This window comes from Cebus imitator, unplaced genomic scaffold (assembly GCF_001604975.1).
Source record: "Cebus imitator isolate Cc_AM_T3 unplaced genomic scaffold, Cebus_imitator-1.0 Scaffold306, whole genome shotgun sequence".
NCBI lineage: Eukaryota > Metazoa > Chordata > Mammalia > Primates > Cebidae > Cebus > Cebus imitator.
Genome location: NW_016107621.1, coordinates 541707 through 561643, shown reverse-complemented (window position 1 = coordinate 561643; position 19937 = coordinate 541707). Strand labels below are relative to the sequence as shown.

General features: G+C 49.3%; 1 protein-coding gene across 7 annotated transcripts in view; it reads right to left on the bottom strand.

Moving 5' to 3' along the window:
- GRIK5 (glutamate ionotropic receptor kainate type subunit 5) overlaps positions 1 to 19937 on the bottom strand; it is a 74400-nt gene that overhangs the window by 39732 nt on the left and 14731 nt on the right. For 6 of the 7 annotated variants that reach the window (XM_017503098.2, XM_017503101.2, XM_017503100.2 and 3 more), the window contains exons 9-12: positions 18416 to 18568; positions 17923 to 18027; positions 17700 to 17807; positions 7155 to 7358 (exon numbers count right to left, since the gene is read on the bottom strand). In XM_017503098.2, coding sequence (XP_017358587.1) covers positions 7155 to 7358; positions 17700 to 17807; positions 17923 to 18027; positions 18416 to 18568 — 570 coding nt within the window. The remainder of the gene's footprint in view (positions 1 to 7154; positions 7359 to 17699; positions 17808 to 17922; positions 18028 to 18415; positions 18569 to 19937) is intronic. The other variant, XM_017503103.2, reaches the window with a different exon arrangement.

Here is a 19937-nt window from a genome sequence, read left to right as displayed (position 1 = left end):
TCCTCCTTCCCTTCCTTCCTGCCTGCCTGCCTTCGTGCCTTCCCTCCCTCCTCCCTTCCTCCTTCCCCTTCCTCCTTCCCCTTCCTCCTTCCCCTTCCTCCTTCCCCTTCCCACCTTCCCCTTCTTTCTTCCTTCCTTCCTTCCTTCTTTCCCTCTTTCTTTCTTTCTTTCTCTCTCTCTTTCTTTCTTCTTTCTCTTTCTTTCTAGCACAGGCTCAAGTGATCCTTTCCACCTCAGTCCCCCAAGTAGTTGGGACCACAGGCGCACACCATCACACTTGGCTAATTTGTAAATTTTTTGTCAACATGAGGTCTCCCTATGTTGCCCAGGCTGGTCTCCAACTCCTGGGCTCAAGCGAGCCACCTGCCTCAGCCTCCCAAAGTGCTGGGGTTACAGGCGTGAGCCACCACAACTGGCTCAGAAAATCTTTAAAAGCTTAAAGAACTGTGTCTGTGGCCAAATATTCCTAGCTTTCTGAGATACAGCACAATTATCAGGGGACTGGTGGGTTTGTTAGCCTTAGGATGGGTCCTGTCAAGAAATAACTGACTTTACAATTTCACAAATCTTGTTATCCAGAAGCACCTAATAAAATTGACTAGAAAACTGATGGCTTCTAGCAAAATTAAACTTTAGGCCTGCCCACAGCTCTACTTTCAGGGATCTGTCTCAATGAGCATATACCAAAAAAGGTGTGCAAGGACAGTCACTACAGCACTGTTTATAATCTTGAAAACACGGAAGCAACCCAAATATCTGTCAGGAGGGGAATGATTAAATGACAAACATGTTTCTCTGCCATGGAATATCATTCCAAAGTTTCTAAAGATTTAAGCGGATTTATACTAGCTAATGTGAAAGCCTTTGAAGACAGATTTTTTTTTTTTTTTTTTTTTTTTTTTTTTTTTTTTTTTTTTTTGAGATGGAGTCATATTCTGTTGCCCAGGCTGGGGTACAACTGCATAATCTTGGCTCACTGCAACCTCCGCCTCCTGGGTTCAAGTGATGCTCCTGCCTCAGCCTCCTGAGAAGCTGGGATTATAGGCGCCCACCATGATGCCTGGCTAATTTTTGTATTTTTAATAGAGACAGGTTTCACCATGTTGGCCAGGCTGGCCTCGAACTCCTGACCTCAAGTGATCTGCCTCAGCCTCCTAAAGTACTGGGATTATAGGCCTGAGCCACTGCGCCCAGCGTGTGTGTGCATCTTCTATCAGATGAAGAGAACTGGGGACAACATTTCTAAAGCCTTCTTGACAGAGTCAGTCAATTGCCCATTACTCACTAATTTAGTCACACACTCACTAATTTACCAGAAACCTACAGTGTGCCAGGCCCTGAGCTGGGGACACAGCTAAGTAGACAAGGCTCCCATCCCCAGGGTGTGGAGGCCACAGGTGAGGTGTGTGGGTATTATTTTGGTCATGATAGCATCTATGAGCTGTGCTGATCTCATCTGTCCCCTATGATACCCCTTAAGTTAGGGGTCACCACTCCCCATTGGAGGGGACACTTGAGACTCAGAGGGGGCAGCCACCTGCCTGCAGGTCACAAAACCAGTAAGGAGTAAGTCCAGATTTGAACTCAGGGCAAGCAGCCAACTCCAAAGCCCATGCTTCTAACCACACTCACATACAGACTGCCACAAGAAAAATGACTGGCAGTAGTCACCACCTGTGAGCCAGGCATGTACCAGGCTCGTGCAAATTTGCTCTCATTTAATTGCCTCAAAACCTACTGATTGGGTGTGGTGGCTCATGCCTGTAATCCCAGCACTTTGAGAGGCCAAGGAGAGCAGATCACTTGAGGTCAGGAGTTAGAGACCAGCCTGGCCAACATGGTGAAACCCCATCTCTACTAAAAATATAAAAATAGCTGGGCATTGCGGTGTATGCCTATAATCCCAGCTACTTGGGAAGCTAAGGCAGAAGAATCGCTTGAACCCAGAGGCAGAGGTTGCAGTGAGCCGAGATCACACCATTGTACTCTAGCCTGGGAGACAGAGTGAGACTCCAACTCAAAAAAACTGTACAACAAACCCCCATGACACAAGTTTACCTAGGTAACAGAGCTGCACATGTTCCCCTGAACCAAAGATCAAAAAAAAAAAAAAAAACCTCAGTGAGAGAAGTAACATTAGCCCCATTTCAAGAGAAGTGACTGAGGTTCAGAGAGAGAAGTGGTTTGCCAGGGATCATGTGGGAGCACTGGGGACCTGAAGATGGCTCCTTCTGGCTCCTAACCAGTGCACTGCTGTACTGGATACCATGGTGGCCACCCAGATGCTGTTTCAGGAGAGAGGCATTCACTGCCTCAGCTACCCAGGGTATAGGTGGCTGATGGCTCTCAGCTCTGTCAGCGGAAGAGCATCCCCTTCCCCAAAGTCCTGACTCTCACCAAGAGCAGCCTATGTCCAGGCTGCCACAGGGAGCGGTCCTTGATGGCTAGCCCAGCTCCAGAGCTGCCTGTGGGACGGCTAAGGCCCAGCTGTGACTGCAGCACAGCTCAACTCCTCTGCCCAAGTCTGCTTCCTTCCCTCCCATACAGGGCGGGTTTCCAGGGGCATACCATCACACTTCCTGTCTGTACATCTCTGTCTCAGAGTTAGCTTCCTGTGACCCTGACCTAAGATACCTTCTTTGCCCTTGAAGGCTAAGCTTTATCCTGAGGGTCTCAGGGGCTTCAGTTAAAGCATACAAGTGACAGCTCAGACTCACACTGTAGAAAGGTTCTACTGAAGGACAATCTGGGGACTGGAGAGACTTGAAGCCAAGAGGCCAATGAGGAGGCTGATAAGAGGGATGGGAGCTGAATTCACACTATGGCAGTGATGGCAGGGAGAAGGCCAATGCCAGCCATGGCCACTGGGTGGAACAAATGGGTCATAATTCAAGACTGGCCAAGGAGCCCTGTGCCTGGCCCAGCGGTGACTGGAGGGATGCTGGTGCCCTAGGCTGTCTCCCATCTAGAAGTCACTCACTAGCTCTGGGCCTCCCTGTGGGATGCCCACCTTGGTTCTCCTGGTCACTAGCCATGTGGTCTGGACACGAAACCTTGGTGCCTCACTGTGTATTTGAGAAAACTGGACTAATACCAGTCCTCTCCTCATTGGGTGGCCACAAGGAGTCAAGGACGGAGACAAGTCAGAAAGCTCGGACAGGACCCGGCACAGCGTGCCACTCCATCAATGTACTCCTGGTTTCCCAGCTGGGAGGGCTGAAAAGGGCACAGGCCTTAAGTCAGACACAACTGGCTGCAGCCCTGTGCTTCAGGGAGTCCAGATCCCACACTGGGCAGTGATCCTTGGGCCATGAAGGACTGTTATGAGAATTATGTTAAATAACACTTGAAAAGCTCCTTGCACATCATGTAAAATCAACAAATGACAGCTGATGCTGTTGTGATGATGGTGGTGACTATTCCCATGCAGCTTGGCTCACTCAGCTATCCCACAGTGGGGCAAGGCTAAGCCCTGCCTACCCTTCATGCTCCAGCCATCTCCTCCTCCAGTGTTCTCCTGGTAAATGTCATCGCCATCACCCAGCTGCCCAAGCCAGACACAGGAGGAATGCTCTCCCTCGTGTCCTTTCCTGCATCCCCCACCCCAGGCAGTCACCAAGCCCTGGTTCTCTTTAGCCCTTCCCCTCGTCTCTAGTTCTGACGTTCTCCCACCTGAGGCCCACCAGCTCACTCCTTATATCCTCACTGGTCTTTTTGTTACCACTTCTTCCCCAACACTGGAGCCAATTCACTTGAGCCAGATCAAAACCCTTCAAGGGCGGCTGGGCTTGGTGGCTCATACTTGTAATCCCAGCACTCTGGAAGGCCAAGGCAGGTGGATCACCTGAGTTCAGGAATTCGAGACCAGCCTGGCTAACATGGCAAAGCCCCATCTCTACTAAAAACACAAAAATGCTGGGTGTGGAGGTGCGTGCCTGTAGTCCCCGCTACTCAGGAGGCTGAGGCAGGAGAATCATTTGAACCCGGGAGGGAGAGGTTGCAGTGAGCCGAGATTACGCCATAGCACTCCAACCTGCCTGGGCAGCAAAGCGAGACTCCATCTCAAAAACAAAAACAAAAACCTTCAAGGGCATCCCATGGGCCTTCTGCTGAGGCCCAAACCCTTTAGCTCGCTCGGTAAGAGCACATCGGGCTTGTTTACCACAGTATCCCCAGGGTACAGCACAGGGTTTGGTATATAGTAGGCACTCAACAAATACTGGCTAAATGGAAAATGGATGAATACACAAATCTATGTATGTGTTGGCCATGCTGGTATGAATAATAACAATAAAAATAATAAAAATAGTGTAATCCCAGCACTTTGGGAGGCTGAGGTGGGAGGACTGCTTAAGCCCAGGAGTTCACGACCAGCTTGGGCAACATGGCCAGACTTCATCTCTATAAAAAAACACAAAAATTAGCTGGGCATGGTGGTATATGCCTATAGTCCCAGCTACTTGGGAGGCTGAAGTGGGAGGATCACTTGAGTCCAGGAGGTTGAGGCTGCAGTAAGCCATGATCACACTACTATGCTCCAGCATGGGCAACAGACTGAGACCCAGTCTCAAAGGGAAAAATAAAGGACACACACAAACGGCACCTGTTATGCACCAGGCCCTGTTCTAAGTTCTTCATTGCATGCCGTTCTTCACAACAACCCTGTGTGCTACAGGGCTGTTATTCCCCAATTTTACAGTTGAACAAACTATAACCTAAAGAAACATTAAGCTCTTGTCCAAGGCCACACAACCAGTACACAGCAGAGCTAAGATTCAAACAGGACTCAGGATGACAATCGACAATCGTAGCCAACCACAGACACTCCCAGCTGCTACACTTTGCTGGCCCCAGGCCCCAGATCCTCTCACCTGACCCTACTATGAGTAGGCCCTGAGACACAAAGTTCAGACAACTGTAAAATAAGGACCGTTCCAGACTTCTCTGTTGGTGAAAAAAGGGCAATCACTTTAGAGTGACTTCAGGTGCAGGGTTACTCCCTTGGAGCCTGCTTATTTCTGGGGTACCAGATTAAAGAAAATTTCTGAGCCTACGACTAAAGACCAGGCTGTGGAAACAGGTCAGGAGAAGCCTGTGCCTCAGGTGAGCACAGAGCTGTCAGCTCTGTGACTCCTCATCTCCTGTCTCACCAGGGGCCTCTGGGCTTCGGGCTTTAAAATTCACCCTGGGTCGGATGCAGTGACTCATACCTGTGATCCTAGCACTTTGGGAGGTGAGGCGGGCAGATCACTTGAGGCCAGGGGTTCAAGACCAGCCTGGCCAACATGACAAAACCCTATTGCTCCAAAAAATACAAAAATCAGCTAGGCATGGTGGCACACCCGTAATCCCAGCTACTCAGGAGGCCAAGACAGGAGAATCACTTAAACCCGGGAGGCGGAGGTTAAAGGGAGGCAGAGGTTGCTGTGGGCAGAGATCGTGCCACTGCACTCTAGCCTGGGCAACAGAAGAGACTCTGACTCCAAAAAAATAAAATAAAATAATAATAATAATAAAAAAATTTGCCCTGACATTAAAACTCACCCTGGGGCAGAAGTTTTCAAATCAGCTGGCAGCTTTACAGGGCAGCACCTCAGGGCTTGCCTATGGGGTTGGGTGGGGTGGGAGGCCCCCCCATCTCCGCCAGAGCAGCTCTGCTCTTGCCCAAGGTTCTGAAGGAGATTTCAATTGGAAAAAAAAGTTCTGCTGTCAAAATAACTTTTGAAAGTCAGTGCCCTAATTGATAAACATCCTTGTCAAGCAAAGTGGCCTTCTCGTGTCTTCCCTGGTGATGTTCAGGGGGTTGGATGCTGTAAATTCTGACATGAGAGAGAGAGGAGGGTGAAAATCTCTGATGAGCTTAGTCAAGTCTAATGTTAAAGCTGCCCTGACTGCTCTGCACACCAGCTCTGGGTGTGTCCTAACGGAGGACCTACTTGTTTCCCAGGGCACAGTCCTGACTCTGGGCAGTTGTGCCCATAGTTTCTCCCACTTGGAATAAAAAGAGAAACTACGTTTCAGTTACCTACTCTGCCAAGCCATGTGTAAGGTACTTGTCCCTATTTCTCGTAACCCTCACTACAGACCTGTAAGGTATTATTATCCCCATCTTAGGAAGGGGAAAACTGAGGTTCAGAGAAGAGAAATGACACCTAAGAATTCAAATCCAGGATGGTCTGATGCCCAAAGATCCTTTCCACTGCACCCTTGCCTGCCACCTCCCATGGCCCTGCCTTCCAACCCTCTTCACCTGCAACCAAATCCTGCCCACACTGAGGCCTCACTGACTCCTCCAGCGTACCCCACTCCCTCGTATCACCCCATCTTCGCAGATGCTATTTCCCCTGCTCCAAATACACTTCCCTTCTCCCACACCCCCTTCACCTTGCTGATTCCTTCATGCCCTCTGGGAATCAGTTTGGGTATCATCTCTTTTGGGAAGCCCTCCTGGGATGCCTGACTGGGTCAGGAACTTCCTCTGGGCCCCCAACTTTGAGCTCCCCCATCACAGCCCAGATGGCTTTGTGCTGTGGTCATGTGCTGTCTTGCACCCCAAAGAGACTCTGAGCTTGTGGCCATGGTCCAGATCCACTGTGCTCACAGTGGAATCCCACGCCCAGCAAGAGGCAAGGCACATAGTAGGTGATCAATAAACACCCGCTGAATAAGTGCATGTGTGAGTTCTATATGCAGCCCTCCAGATCTAGGACATGCCAGACTCCCTGGCAGATGCTGGGCATAGCACACAGGTGAGGTGTACACCCTGCTCTCAGCCCTGCCTCCTGCAAGAAGCCTTTGGCTACCTCAGGCATTTTCCTGCTCCCCACTTCCATGTCTTTCATTCACTTAACAAATCTTTGCACACCGACTAATCCAAGGTGGTATGAAAGGGGCATATGGCAAAGCAGGACACACAGTGATGCATGCACCACCTCTCCTCCCCCGTCCTGTCCCATGGCACATGCCAGGCACAGGCACACAGCGCAACATCAGTGAGGTGGTGTGAGGAGCCCTTCGTGGCTTCTCCTATTCTGCCACCAGCCAGGCTGCTCCTAAGACTCGACTGGCTGCCTGTCTGCCTGCCCTCCCTCACTCACCGGGTCTATGCCCCCTCCCCAGCCCCAGCCCCAGCCCCAGCCCCAGCCCAGCTGTACCCGGTTGATGAGCTCGCCAACCATGCCTGTCCAGGAGCCATTGGGCTCAGGTGCCCCGTACAGCCCGTCCTCCACCAACCGCAGGTGGTAGCGGAAACGCAGCAGCTCAGCTAGCTCCCGCAGCATGTCCACGCAGAAGCCCTCGAAGCGCTCGTTCCCCGACAGGGCCTGGAAGTTGGGCCGGCGCATGACGTATGGGTTCTCCTGGGTGGGCAGAAGAGAGCAGGGGTCAGAGACTGGGTGTCTGGGGGCTGGGTCGGGTATCCTGGAGCTCGGACCAGGCAGGTAGAGCAGGAATCTGCTGGCTGAGCAGGGATGATTTATTCATAGTACACATTTCTCACTTACAAATTCTCAGAGTGAGGAACAGACCTGAAAGCCAGGGAAAAAGCACATGGGTGCTGCCAGCCCCTAGCAGATTGCAGGGAGCCATTTTAATCTCCAGCAGCCAACCTGACGCTTAATGGTCCCAATCTCAAATGCCTACGAGGGAGGTGGTAACTTCAGAGTGAGTCAGAGACTGGATAGAGCTTGTGCCAAAGTGGATCAGGGGCTTTCAGATTTCTTATTACAACCCACAGTAAAAGATACATTTTACTCTGCAACCCACATATGAACACACATAACTAGACTTCATTCCACAGAACAGACCTTGCCCTAGTGACTATGGGCAATACATTCTGATATTTTCTATTCTGCTACACTTCATTTTTTCACATAGCTGGTAATGACTCACCCAACCAACTTCATGAGCCACCAATGGGTCAAAGACGGTATCCCTCACCAGGGTTTAGCTCCAGCCCAATGCCCCATGAGGGAGGCAGGCCAAAGATGACAGATGGTACAAATTTTTTTTTTCCTTTTTTTTTGAGACAGAGTTTTGTTCTGTTGCCCAGGCTGGAGTGCAGTGGTATGATCTCGGTTCACTGCAACCTCTGCCTCCTGGGTTTAAGTGATTCCTCTGCCTTAGCCTCCCAAGTAGCTTAGATTACAGGCACCCACCACAACGCCCGGCTATATATATATATATGTTTTTTTGTATTTTTAGTAGAGATGGGGTTTCATCATGTTGACCAGGCTGGTATCGAACTCCTGGTCTCAAGTGATCCACCCTCCTCGGCCTCCCAAAGTGCTGGGATTACAGGCGTGAGCCACCGCACCCAGCCCAGATGGTGTAATTTTAAAAGAATTTGGAAACCTAAGATTGTTTTGTAAAATCTCCTGATTATAAATGTTAGCAACTCTCATGAAATCCCAGTGCTTTGGGGCATTGCAGTGGGAGGATTGCTCGAGCCCCTGAGTTCGACGCTGCAGTGAGCTATGACTGTACCACCGCACTCCAGCCTGGGCAACTGAGCAAGACTCTGCCTCTAAAATAAAATAAATATTAGCAGCTGATACGGTTACGCTTTGTGTCCTCACCCTGAATTGTAATCCCCATAATCCCCACATGTCAAGGGAGAGACCAGGTGGAGGTAACTGAATTATGAGGGCAGTTTCCCCCATGCTCTTCCTGGGATAGCAAGTTCTCATGAGATATGATGGTTTATAAGAGGCTCTTCCCCCTTCACTCAGCACTTCTCCCTCCTGCTGCCTTGTGAAGCAAGTGCCTTGCTTCCCCTTCCTCTTCTGCGATGATTGTAAATTTCCTGAGGCCTCCCCAGCCATGCTGAACCTGTGAGTCAATTAAATCTCTTTCCTTTATAAATTACCCAGTCTCAGGCAGTTCTTTACAGCAGTTTGAAAACGAACTAATACAGCAACCAATTCAAATTCTAATACCAATTATTATTAAACGTTCTGCAGGCCAAAACAAACACACTTGCTAGTTTGCAATCTCTGACCTACAGTCAGTCTGCCACATTGATGCTTGTATCTAATGAGTCTGAGCAAACTTTACTGACCCCATTGTGCCAAAGAAACACAAAAGCAGAAAGAATGGTCCAAGTGCTAGAAAGACGAGGCATGTGAAGATGGTAACAAATGGGAAACTTATCTGGAAATGGTTATTATCTAAATGGCTGTTTGTACAATGTCACTTTGGACTAATGAACAAAAGAACTTAGGACTTAGGGAAGAGCCAGGAAAGAGCTTTGGTTAAGGTATCTACAATGAGCCAGGCAGGTAACTCAAGTCTGTAATTTTAACACTTTGGGAGGCCAAGGCAGGTAGATGGCTTGAGCCTAGGAGTTCAAGATCAGCCGAGGCAACATGGCAAAACCCCATCTCTATAAAACAACAACAACAACAACAAAAATTAGTTGGGTGTGGTGGCTTACACCTATAGTCTCAGCTACTTGAGAGGCTGAGGTTGAGCCCCGGAGGCTCAGGTTGCAGTGAGCCAAGATTGCGCCACTGCAGGCCAGCCTGGGTGATAGAGTAAGACTCTTTAAAAAAAAAGTAACATAAAATATCCGCAATGGTTACTGTGTATTGAGAACCTGTGCTGTGTTCTCTCAATGACATCACTTTAATTCTTCACGGCGACCTCACACTGAAATGGGCATGAGTAGGCTCCTTTTACACATGTGGACACCGAGGCTCAAAGTGGTCAAGTGACCTCCATCACCTCTCATTCATTCAACACATAATTACTGAGCTCCATGACAGATGTGGCCACAATATTGTGCTGTCGATGGGGTCCATTTCTTGCTGGGTCCAGACTCCTCGGTCTGGACTGGCCTTAGGATTTACTTTGGCCAACTGGACATGGCAGAAGTGATGCTGTGTGAATTTCAGAGCCTCAGCCTTCAGAGCAGCCCCCATTTAAGGAAGCCCAGGCTGGCCTGCTGGAGGGTAAGTAAACCAAGGCGTGCCAGCCAACAGCCAGCATTCATAGACATTCTGCACTTTTTAGTCCAGTCTAGACACCAGCTGAATGCTGCCACAGTTTGCCCAGGTAAGACCAGCCAAAGAACCACTGAGTTGACCCACAGAATCATGCAAAATTAGCAACTGCTATTGTTTCAGTTTCTGGGTTCTAGGTGGTTTGTCACACAGTGATAGAATCTCCTACTATGTGGCCAGGTCACAGGCTGTGGACTCCAGGACCCCACAGAGCCCTACAGCTGTAGGGCAATGGGATGGAGGGCAGTCAGTGATTCTCTATCAAGCTGCCTTTCCAGATCCAAAATTGTGGAACTGGGAACAAGAATGTGAGATAATACTAATAATAGCAGCAGCAGCCAACATTTCTTGTGGGCTTGCTATGTGACAGCAATTCTGTCAGCGTGGGAGGGCAGTATTATTACTTCTGTTTTAGAGATGAGGATGCTGAGGTCCAGAGAAGTGAAGTAGTAAGTGGCTGAGAAGGACAAGTTGGTCTGATTCCAAAGTTCCACTCTTATGCCCCATACTAGATTGAGCTCAAGTGGACAGAATCAGATAGTGGATATGGGAGAATCCAGAGGTGAGGGACCCAGGCTGGGTATCAAAGCTGGATAATCAGAAATCAAGACTCCTAAAGACAAGTGTCTGGCTCCCATATAGCCCCCTTGACATACAGAGAAGAGAACAGAGGCTCAGAGAGGTAAAGCGTTTAGCCCAAGGCCACCCAGCTAAAGCAGGGCAGTGGGAAGGGAGATAGGGCAGAGCTGGGCTTCACAACCTAATCACTGTGCACTCCGAACCCTGTTCCTTCCACTATGCCAAGTTGATCTCCAAATTTGAGACTGAGGAAGTTGGGTTCAGGGTCTCAGGAATGGGATCTGAGCTTAGAGAAACAAAAAGAGACTGCGGTCTATGAACAGAACTCAAAATTAGATAACCATAATGTAAGACTCAACTTTGAGCCACAGACTATCAGAACAGAAGGGTCCTCAAAGAGCCTCCAAGCCAGGGTCTTCAGACTTCAAAGAGAATCTTTTGCAGAAGCCCAACACTGCAGCCAGACAATAAGATATTGCTAAGTCCAGTTCTAAGAATTTATCCTACAAATGGCTGTGCATCAAAAAATGCAGGTCCAAGAAAGTCAGTGCAGCATTACTTGTAGTGAGAACAAAGACTGAAACAACCTAATTTGGGCCAAGTTAAAAAGATTATCGATGTCATAAAAGAATCCCAGGCAACCACTAAAATAGCAAGGTCTACAAGATATATTAGGAGGAAAAAAACAAGCTACAGAACAACGTGTACAATATGCTATTCTTTGTTAAAGAAAAAGCAGGGATGTGCTTGTATATGCATAGACATTGCTGGAAGGATGGTGGCCTCTGAAAAAAGAAAACGAGAGACCCAGGGAGGGAAGGAAACTGATTTTTCACTCCTCACCCACCTTGTATTCTTTGAATTCTATTTTACATAGGTTTGTATTAACTTTTGTTCCTTCCCCACTTTTATTTATTTATTTTTGAGACAGGGTCTCACTCTGTCACCCAGGCTGGAGCGCAGTGGCACAATCTTGGCTCACTAGAACCTCTGTCTCTTGGGCTCAAGTGATTCTCCCACCTCAGACTCTGGAGTAGCTGGGACCACAGATGCGTACCACTAAGCCTGGCTAATTTTCACATTTTTTGTAGAGACAGGGTTTCATCATGTTGCCCAGGCTGGTCTCAAACTCCTGAGCTCATGTGATCTGCCCACCCTGGCCTCCCAAAGTGCTGGGATTACAGGCATGAGCCACCACACCCAGCCCCCTTCCCCAATGTAATAAATTTTTAAAATGTGAAGTATGGTATTTAAGTGTGTATGGAAATGCATGGTTGGCTGGGCTTGATGGCTTACATCTATAGTCCCAGAACTTTGAAAGGCCAAGGAGGGAGGATTACTTGAGCCTAGGAGTTCAAGACCAGCCTGGGCAACATAGCAAGACTCCGTCTCAAAACAACTTAGATAAAAAGAAATGCAGAGTCAAGAAGAACCAAAGTAATCCTTAATAAGAAAAGCAAAACTGAGGGTTTACCCTATCAAATATTAACACTTAATTTAAAGCTATGGTAATTAAGACACTGCAGTACTAGAACAAAGATAGACAAATAGACAATAGAATGGAGTGTTTAGAAACCCACAAATAAATGGATATTGATTTGTGACAAAGGTGAAACTATCGTGAAGGGGGAAGAACGTTGTTAAAATAAATGGTGCTGCTGAATTAAATACCCGTATGGAAAAAAAGTATTACGGCCGGGCACAGTGGCTCATACCTGTAATCCTAGCAGTTTGGAAGGCTGAGGCGAGTGGATCACTTGAGGTCAGGAGTTCAAGTGAACTCCTGATTAATATGGTGAAAGTCCCATTTCTACTAAAAATACATAAAATGAGCTGGGCGTGGTGGTGGGCGCCTGTAATCCCAGCTACTTGGGAGGCTGAGACAGGAGAATCATTTGAACCCAGGAGGCAGAGGTTGGACTGAGCCAAGATCACATGCCACTATGCTCCAGCCTGGGCAACAGAGCGAGACTGAGAGGAAAAGAGAGGAGAGAGAGGGGGGAGAGAGAGAGAGACGGAGAGAGAGAGAGAGAGAGAGAGGGAGAGAGAGAGAGAGAGAGAGAGAGAGGAAAGGGAAGGGGGGAGGGGAGGGGAGAAGAGAGGAGTGGAGAGGAGAAGAAGAGGAGAGGAGAGAAGAGAAGAGAAAGTATTCTTACTCCCCTACCTCACATGCTACATAAAAAATCAATTTCAGGAGGATGGCAGAGCCAAATGTAAAAGGCAAAATTACTAAGTTTTCAGAAAACAAATAGAATATCTTCATGATATAGGGGCATGCACAGAATTCTTAAATTCTTAAACGATTAATCGTAAAGGAAAAAAGCTGATAGAGTGAACTTTAGTAAAATTAAAAATCAAATGCTTTTATCCAAAAGATACTACTGAGAATGAAAAGGTAAGCCACAAAGGGGGAGAACTCATTTGTAATATGCACATGACTTGTACCCAAGAATGTATAAATAACTCACAAATCAATAAAAAGGTCATATATCCCAATATTTTTAAATGGAAAAAGACATGAATAGGAACCTTGCAAATGAGGATTTCCAAATAGCCAATAAAGGGCCAGGTGTGGTGGCTCACGCCTGTAATCCCAGCACTTTAGGAGGCCAAGGTGGGTGGATCCCTTGAGCCCAACAGTCCAAGACCAGCCTGGGAACATGGTGAAACCCTGTCTATTAAAAGAAAAAAAATTTTTTAATTAGGTGGGTGTAGTGGTGCATGCCTGTGGTCCCAGGTACTCAGGAGGCTGAGCTGGGAGAAGTGCTTGAGCCTGAAGTAGAAGCTGCAGTGAGCTATGACTGGACCACTGCACTCCAGCCTGGGTAACAGAGCAAGACCCTCTCTCAAAAAACAAAAACAAACAGAAACCAAATAGTCAATAAACACAAAAAGGTATTCTACCTCCCTGATCATTAGGGAAATGCAAATGAAAACCACCACATATGGTTGGTACCTTAATACACTCACCACTGACGAAAACAAGGAGCAAGTGGAAATCTCATCCATTTGCTGCTGCTGGGAATGAAGGTGAAAGTGGTTCAACCACTTTGGAAAACACTTTTGCAAAACCTGCTAAAGCTGGGACCAACACCCTGCGACACAGTAACTCCCTGGAACACCCCAACAGAAACACAAATACATGTTCTACTGCATGGAAGAGAACCTTCCTAGCAGTACTATTCCTAACAGCAAAAAGCCAGAAACAAACTTCCATCTAGATTTGATGAATCAGTAAATTGCAGTACATTCAACATACAACAGTGAGACTACACTCCTTGCAATGATACAGATGAATCTCATCATGCTGGCGAAAGAAGCCAGTCTCAGGAGAGAACATACAGTATGATGCCATTTATATGAGGTTCAAAGGCGGGCAAAGTCGATTTATGGTGATGGAAGCTGAGATGGGGGTTAGCCTTGGCGGGTTAGTGATTGGAAGGGCATGGGGAGGCTTTGGGTTGAGGACAGCTGGTTGGTTACACAGGTGTGTTCAGTTTTTGAAACTTCAGTGAGAAGTTACACAATTTGTGCACGTTTCTGTATGTGTGTTACATTTCAACAAAAATCTCTGGAAAGTAAAACAAAAAATTAGAGTAGGTTCTAGAACAATCCTCACAAGCTGATTGCTTGGACACTTTCATGAACCTGGGATCCAAATCCATATCCAGGATTTCCTGGAGTATAAACAACCCTGATCTAGTCCAACCTCCTCACTCTGCTATGAATATTTTATTTACTTGTTTATTTATTAATTCTTTTTTTTTTTTTTAATTTTTAGACAGGGTCTCACTCTGTTGCCCTGGCAGTGGTGTGATCTGGGCTCACTGCAGCCTCAACCTCTTGGGTTCAAGCAACCCTCCTGCATCCCAAGTAGCTGGGATTACAGGTGCGCACCAACATGCCCAGCTGATTTTTGTATTTTTAGTAGAGATGGGGTTTCGCCGTGTTGCCCAGGCTGGTCTCAAACTCATGGGCTCAAGTGATCCTACCACCTCAGCCTCCCAAAGTGCTGGGATTACAGATGTGAGCTACCATGCCCAGCCTGCTAGGAATACTTTAATCCCCTCACTTTAAAGGAGGAAACTGAGGCTAGAGAGAAGAGACCTGCTAAGGTCACATAGTGTGTGGATGGCAGTGCCAGGTGCAGCACACAGTACTGAGGGCTCAGAAAGAAGAAATAGAGACAATGTGGTGCAAAAGACAGGTGTGTCGACTCTGCTGCCTTCTAACCAGGTGGCCTCAGGCACATCCTTTAACCCTCCCATGCCTTCATCTGAAAATCAGGGCTGCTGTGAAGATTGAGTCACACGAGCACAGGGCTTGGCACAGCACTCAAAGCCATGAACCACTTCAACTGCTATTTGTACCAAGGATACAAGCTCAGGAGAGGGAGGGAGGGAGCTCTCATGCATACCTTGGGCACTGCAAAGGCTTTCTTAGCTCATGTGATCCTCTCACGGCCCCTCAAGGTGAGACGCAGACCCATTTTATGGATAAAGCTATAGAGACTGGATAGTTAAGTGACTTGAACTAATAAAAATGGAGGAATAGGACTGAGGTCCCTCTGTCCGCAGCAGAGGGACTACTTTTACTACCACACTTAGTCACCAAAGGGCAGGGTGAGGCATCACAGCTCAATGAAGGGAATCCTCAGGACTGCCTGGGTGCCCCCAAGAAATTCTCCAAGACTGGGGCAAGGCCAGCGGCTGAGGAGGGCAGGCCCCTGCGCAGCCTCAACTCTATAAGATTTATGGATCCCTAGCTTCCCCGTGGGGCCTCTCTCTCCATCTCAGCGCCAGCCCACCCTATCCCAGCACCAGACCACAGAGTCTGCCCCAGGGTCAGCGCCAGCCTGCACTCTATCACCAGAGCCCCTCACTTCCACACTTAGACCACCTCTAATCCCTAGCAGCACCTTTCATGGGCCAAGGAGGAGCTTTCCTGGCTCCAGATCTGACCCCACCCCTTCCTGCTCAACATTCTCTTTCCAAGGTAAAGCATAGGACAACTGAGTCCCTCAAAGCCCTTCGCCACCTGCTGCCTCACAGCCCCTATGCTGCCTCGGTCCCATGGCTCACCACAGCCCTCTGTGCTTGCTGGGTGTTGGGCATGGCTCTAGGCCCTGGGAACAGAGCAGTAAATGAGACAAGTCCTAACCCACATCTTGCCCTAGGCACCCAGTTTGAGTCACATGTGAATCCCCAAGTGCCTGACGCAGGTCTTACCCAGAAACCCATGTAAGGCAATACCGGTGAATGAATGGGACTTGTCTGGATGTGTACACAGAGGCTGTTGCCTCCCTTTTCAATCTGACAAGTGCTTCCTAAAACCCCAGCTCCTGCCCCTCCTGCTGCTCCTGCTGCCTGGGATATTTTCTGCACACCCAACTCCTAGGCAACTCCATCTAACACCGCCTCTGCCAGGAAGCCTTCCTCTGGCCTCCTAAAGCTGACTCAGTCCCTCCTTTCTTTGGGAGTCCCTCATTGTGGGAATGACTATGTCCAGGTCTGCCTCCTTCATCAGACTAGGACCACCTCCCAGTGCCACCTGAGAGCACCTGACTCATTTCTGTGCTTCTAGAATGTAAGGACCAGCACCATGCAGCTTGGTAAATTTTTATGGGATGAATTAGTGAATCAACCTATCAAGAGAAGAGTAAACATCAGGAAGGGAAGAACGATATGGGCTCCCAGGCCTCGAGAAGTAGGGAGGAGAGTGAAGACACTCGAAGCTCCCAGCGTCATGGTCAGCTCTTTCCCTCCCTGACCTCTGTGCCCTGTTCCCCACCAAGCCCCCCAACTCTTCTGCCTCCAGGAGGCTTCAGAAACTGACCATACCCCACAGCACAGAGGGGCCAACTGCTCGTAGCCCAGCCCCCAGGACCCCCTGGTGAGGCTGTTAGGAAGTTTCTGGTTTCCCGTCAGCAGGCCAACCGTCCCTCCACAACAGGCTCACTGGCTCTTCCCCAGAGAGATTCGAGGTCCATTTTAGATCAGAATTTCCCTAGGGACCGAGGGAACCACTCTGCAACTCACTGCTTTAGGGGGCCTCTGACATCCTGTAGAGTCCTCTGGTAACCCTCTCTGAATATCAGCATACACAGCTAATAGCTGGCACAGATCAGAGTTACTGAGCAGCTCCCTCAGTAACAACGAATTCTGACAGGCTGCAGGCTTGGCTGCTCTGAAGAGCGTGGCTGCCTGGCATGTCCAGCCTCCAGGCCAGGTGTTTGGGGAAGCCTCCTGCTCACCAGGCCCTGTGCGTCATCCTCTCCCTGACCTCCTAAGCCATTGGAAGCCCACTGTACCTGACAGGAAGCAGCAGAGCACCAGCTCTGAGCCTGACACTCGGCTCCACCAGAGACTCACTGTGTGACCTGCTTCCTTACCCTCAAAAGGAGGAAATAAGACCAAGCTCACAACGGTAGCCATGAGGTCTAAAGAATGATGCTTGGAAAGGGCCTAGCACAGTGCCTGGTGCAGAACAGGTACTCAATAAATACATGGCACACAAAGGCTCCTCCGCCTCGGATTTGGTGAAATGCAGGAGTGGCATCCCTAGGGCTACAGGACAATGCCCCTGGCTGGTGTTTGGTGAGAGATCTGGAGCTTCAGAGCACAGAGGTCAAGACTCAGGCTCTGAAGGATTAGAGATACGGCTTCCTGTCCTGGATGTGCTGGGTACTTGCTGTGTGATCCTGGGCAAATCACCTCCCCTCTCTGAGCTTCAGTTTCCACATTTTCAAGATGGACACTGAGTAGGCATGTATTAACACACTCGGTCAGCAAGGGTGGCAAAACAACTGTTCTGGCAATCATGATTCATCAGGACCGACCACAGCCAGATATTGTGCAAAGAGCTGGGTTAAACTTGGCCCCGAGGGCAGTCTGCATCCTTCTCTGCTCTGGCAGCATTTAGAATGATGATGCCTTGTTCATAACCTGGAGTTGTTGGATGTAGGGATCCCAGCCCCCACTGGCCTGTGTGCTGTGCCAGCCAATGCATCCCTCCACCTCATGGGGGGAGCTAGGACTGGGCTCAGGGCAGCGTCAGGGAAGGCCCAGCATTCAGGCCCCTTCACTTATCACCCCCAGACCCCCATCTAGGACCACTCACCAGGATGGTCGTGACCACCAGGGTCTTGTTGGCCAGTGTCTGTGACAGGTTGATGTCCAGGGTGGTGGCGTTCATGGCTAGGGTGCGGTTAGAGTACCACACCCCAATCTAGGAGGCAGAGAGGGTGCTGTCAGTTCAGGCCCTATCTGAGGTCATGGCAGCCTCTGGGCCTGCCCCCACCCTCACCCCGGCAGGGCTCTGGTGTTGCCTTGGGTCTGCTCACCTCACGGTGGCCCTGCCGGGACTTCTCTAGGATACGCAGGGTGTAGTTGGTTCTCTGCCCTTTGCTGTTGAACTCGACCCGCCCGGTCAGCCCATCATACTCTACCTGGCAGGGCAGGGAGGCGGGGCAGAGGGAGGGTGCAGGGGTCCAGAGATGGGCAGGGAAGGCCCACAGGAACGAGACATCCACAGAGAAAGGCACAGACAGATTTGGGTGGAGGGGACAAGAGAGAGAAGAGGAAGATCAGTCAAAAGAGCAAGATAACATGCAAGGAAGCAAGGGGAGATGGGTCAAAAGGCATGAAGAGGGCAAGTCTCAGAAGGAGAGAGAGAGAGCAACCCAGACAGGCAGCAACAGCCGGGAGTGGACAGGGGAGGCAGTGGGTAAGGTGTGAGGAGCAGGGAGGGCAGAGGGCCGCAGGGTGGACACAATGAGTGTTCCCACTTGAGGTGGCCATGCCCTGCCTCCTCTGCCCACTCCCGCTTGGGCTCACCATGCGCAGGTAGTTCATGAGGCTGGTCCCATGGGGCCAAATGTTGGCTGATGTACAGGCCAGGGGCTTCACGCCAATCTCCTGGCTGCGGTTCAGCTCTCGGACGGCACTCACCACCACATGCACGGCGTCAAACATCAGGGCAGCTGACAGCTGGGGTGAGACAGAGGTAGAGATGGGATGGATAAGAGGCTGCTTAGCCAGGGGAGCCCCCAAGCTGCCACCCTCAAGCCCTTGAATAATTTCCCTCTCACCAGGAATGGGAAACTAGGTGGGTCAGGAGTAAGTGGCTCTGGTGTCTTTCTCGGGAAGTGGAAATGACAGTGGGGAAGGTGTGTATGTCTCCCATGTCTTGGTGGGAGTAGGTCTTCTAGACTGCGTGTGGCCATGTGTCTCTCAGAGGGTCCCTGGATGGCCAGCTGTGTCACCTGCACGGGCAGGTGTCTCCGGGAATCTGGGTAATACAGGCCGGGGAAGATGGCCATAGTCCCCGTCTGAGTGTATCTGCGGCATGTTTACGTGAATGGGACTGGATGACAGTGCCCATCTGTCTATACGCAGGGTGCGTGTGGTGTTAGAGAGGCAGGAGCATATAATGGTTGGTCCTGGGCCTGCGAGGCAGGGGGCTCAGAGCTAGAGGCCTGGCTCTGCTATTTCTTCATTCTGTGATAGGGCTGAGTCCCCATTCCTCTCTGAATCTCAGTTTCCTTCTCTGTAAAATGAAGATAACAGTAATCTTTACCTTCATGTGTTGTGGTGATCTGGTAACATAATGCCTGTAAAGCACTCAGAACAGCACCTGGCACATAGAGAGCGTCCCACACACTCTGGCCACCAAGCTGTGATACAACCATGGTGTATGCGTGTGCTTGTGTGTGTGTGTCCTGGCTGTGTTAGTTTGAAGGTCTGAGTATCTGCGTTGGGCAGATGTACACAGGAGTACACACAAACGTGTCTCTGTATTGGGGTGCATGATGGCCCTGCATGGACCCATCTGACTAGACAGCTTGGTGTCCACGTGCACTCTGCATGCAGGAGTATCTTGGTGTCTTGGTATCTAAGTAGATGTCTATGAACAAATATACATAAATATGCATCTTTTGTATGCTGGCATTTATTCAACATATATTATCGGACGCCTGTTATGAACTATAGACTGTTTTAAGTGCTGGGAATACAATGGTGAGCAAAATAGACAGAACCCCCTGCCCTCATGGAACTTACAGTCCTCAAATCCGTATCTCTATGTAAGTCTAACACACAGCAAGCCATATCATGATGAAATAAGCAAATATAAGTGCTATGCAAAAAAAGAAGGCAGAAAGGAGTAAAAAACTAGGTAGTTTACCTTTTTTTTTTTTTCTGAGACAGAGTCTCGCTCTGTCACATGGGCTGGAGTGCAGTGGCACAAACTTGGCTCACTGCAATCTCTTCTACCTCCCAAGTTCAAGCAATTCTTGTGCCTCAGCCACCTGAGTAGCTGATACTACAGGCATGTGCCACCATGCCCGGCTAATTTTTG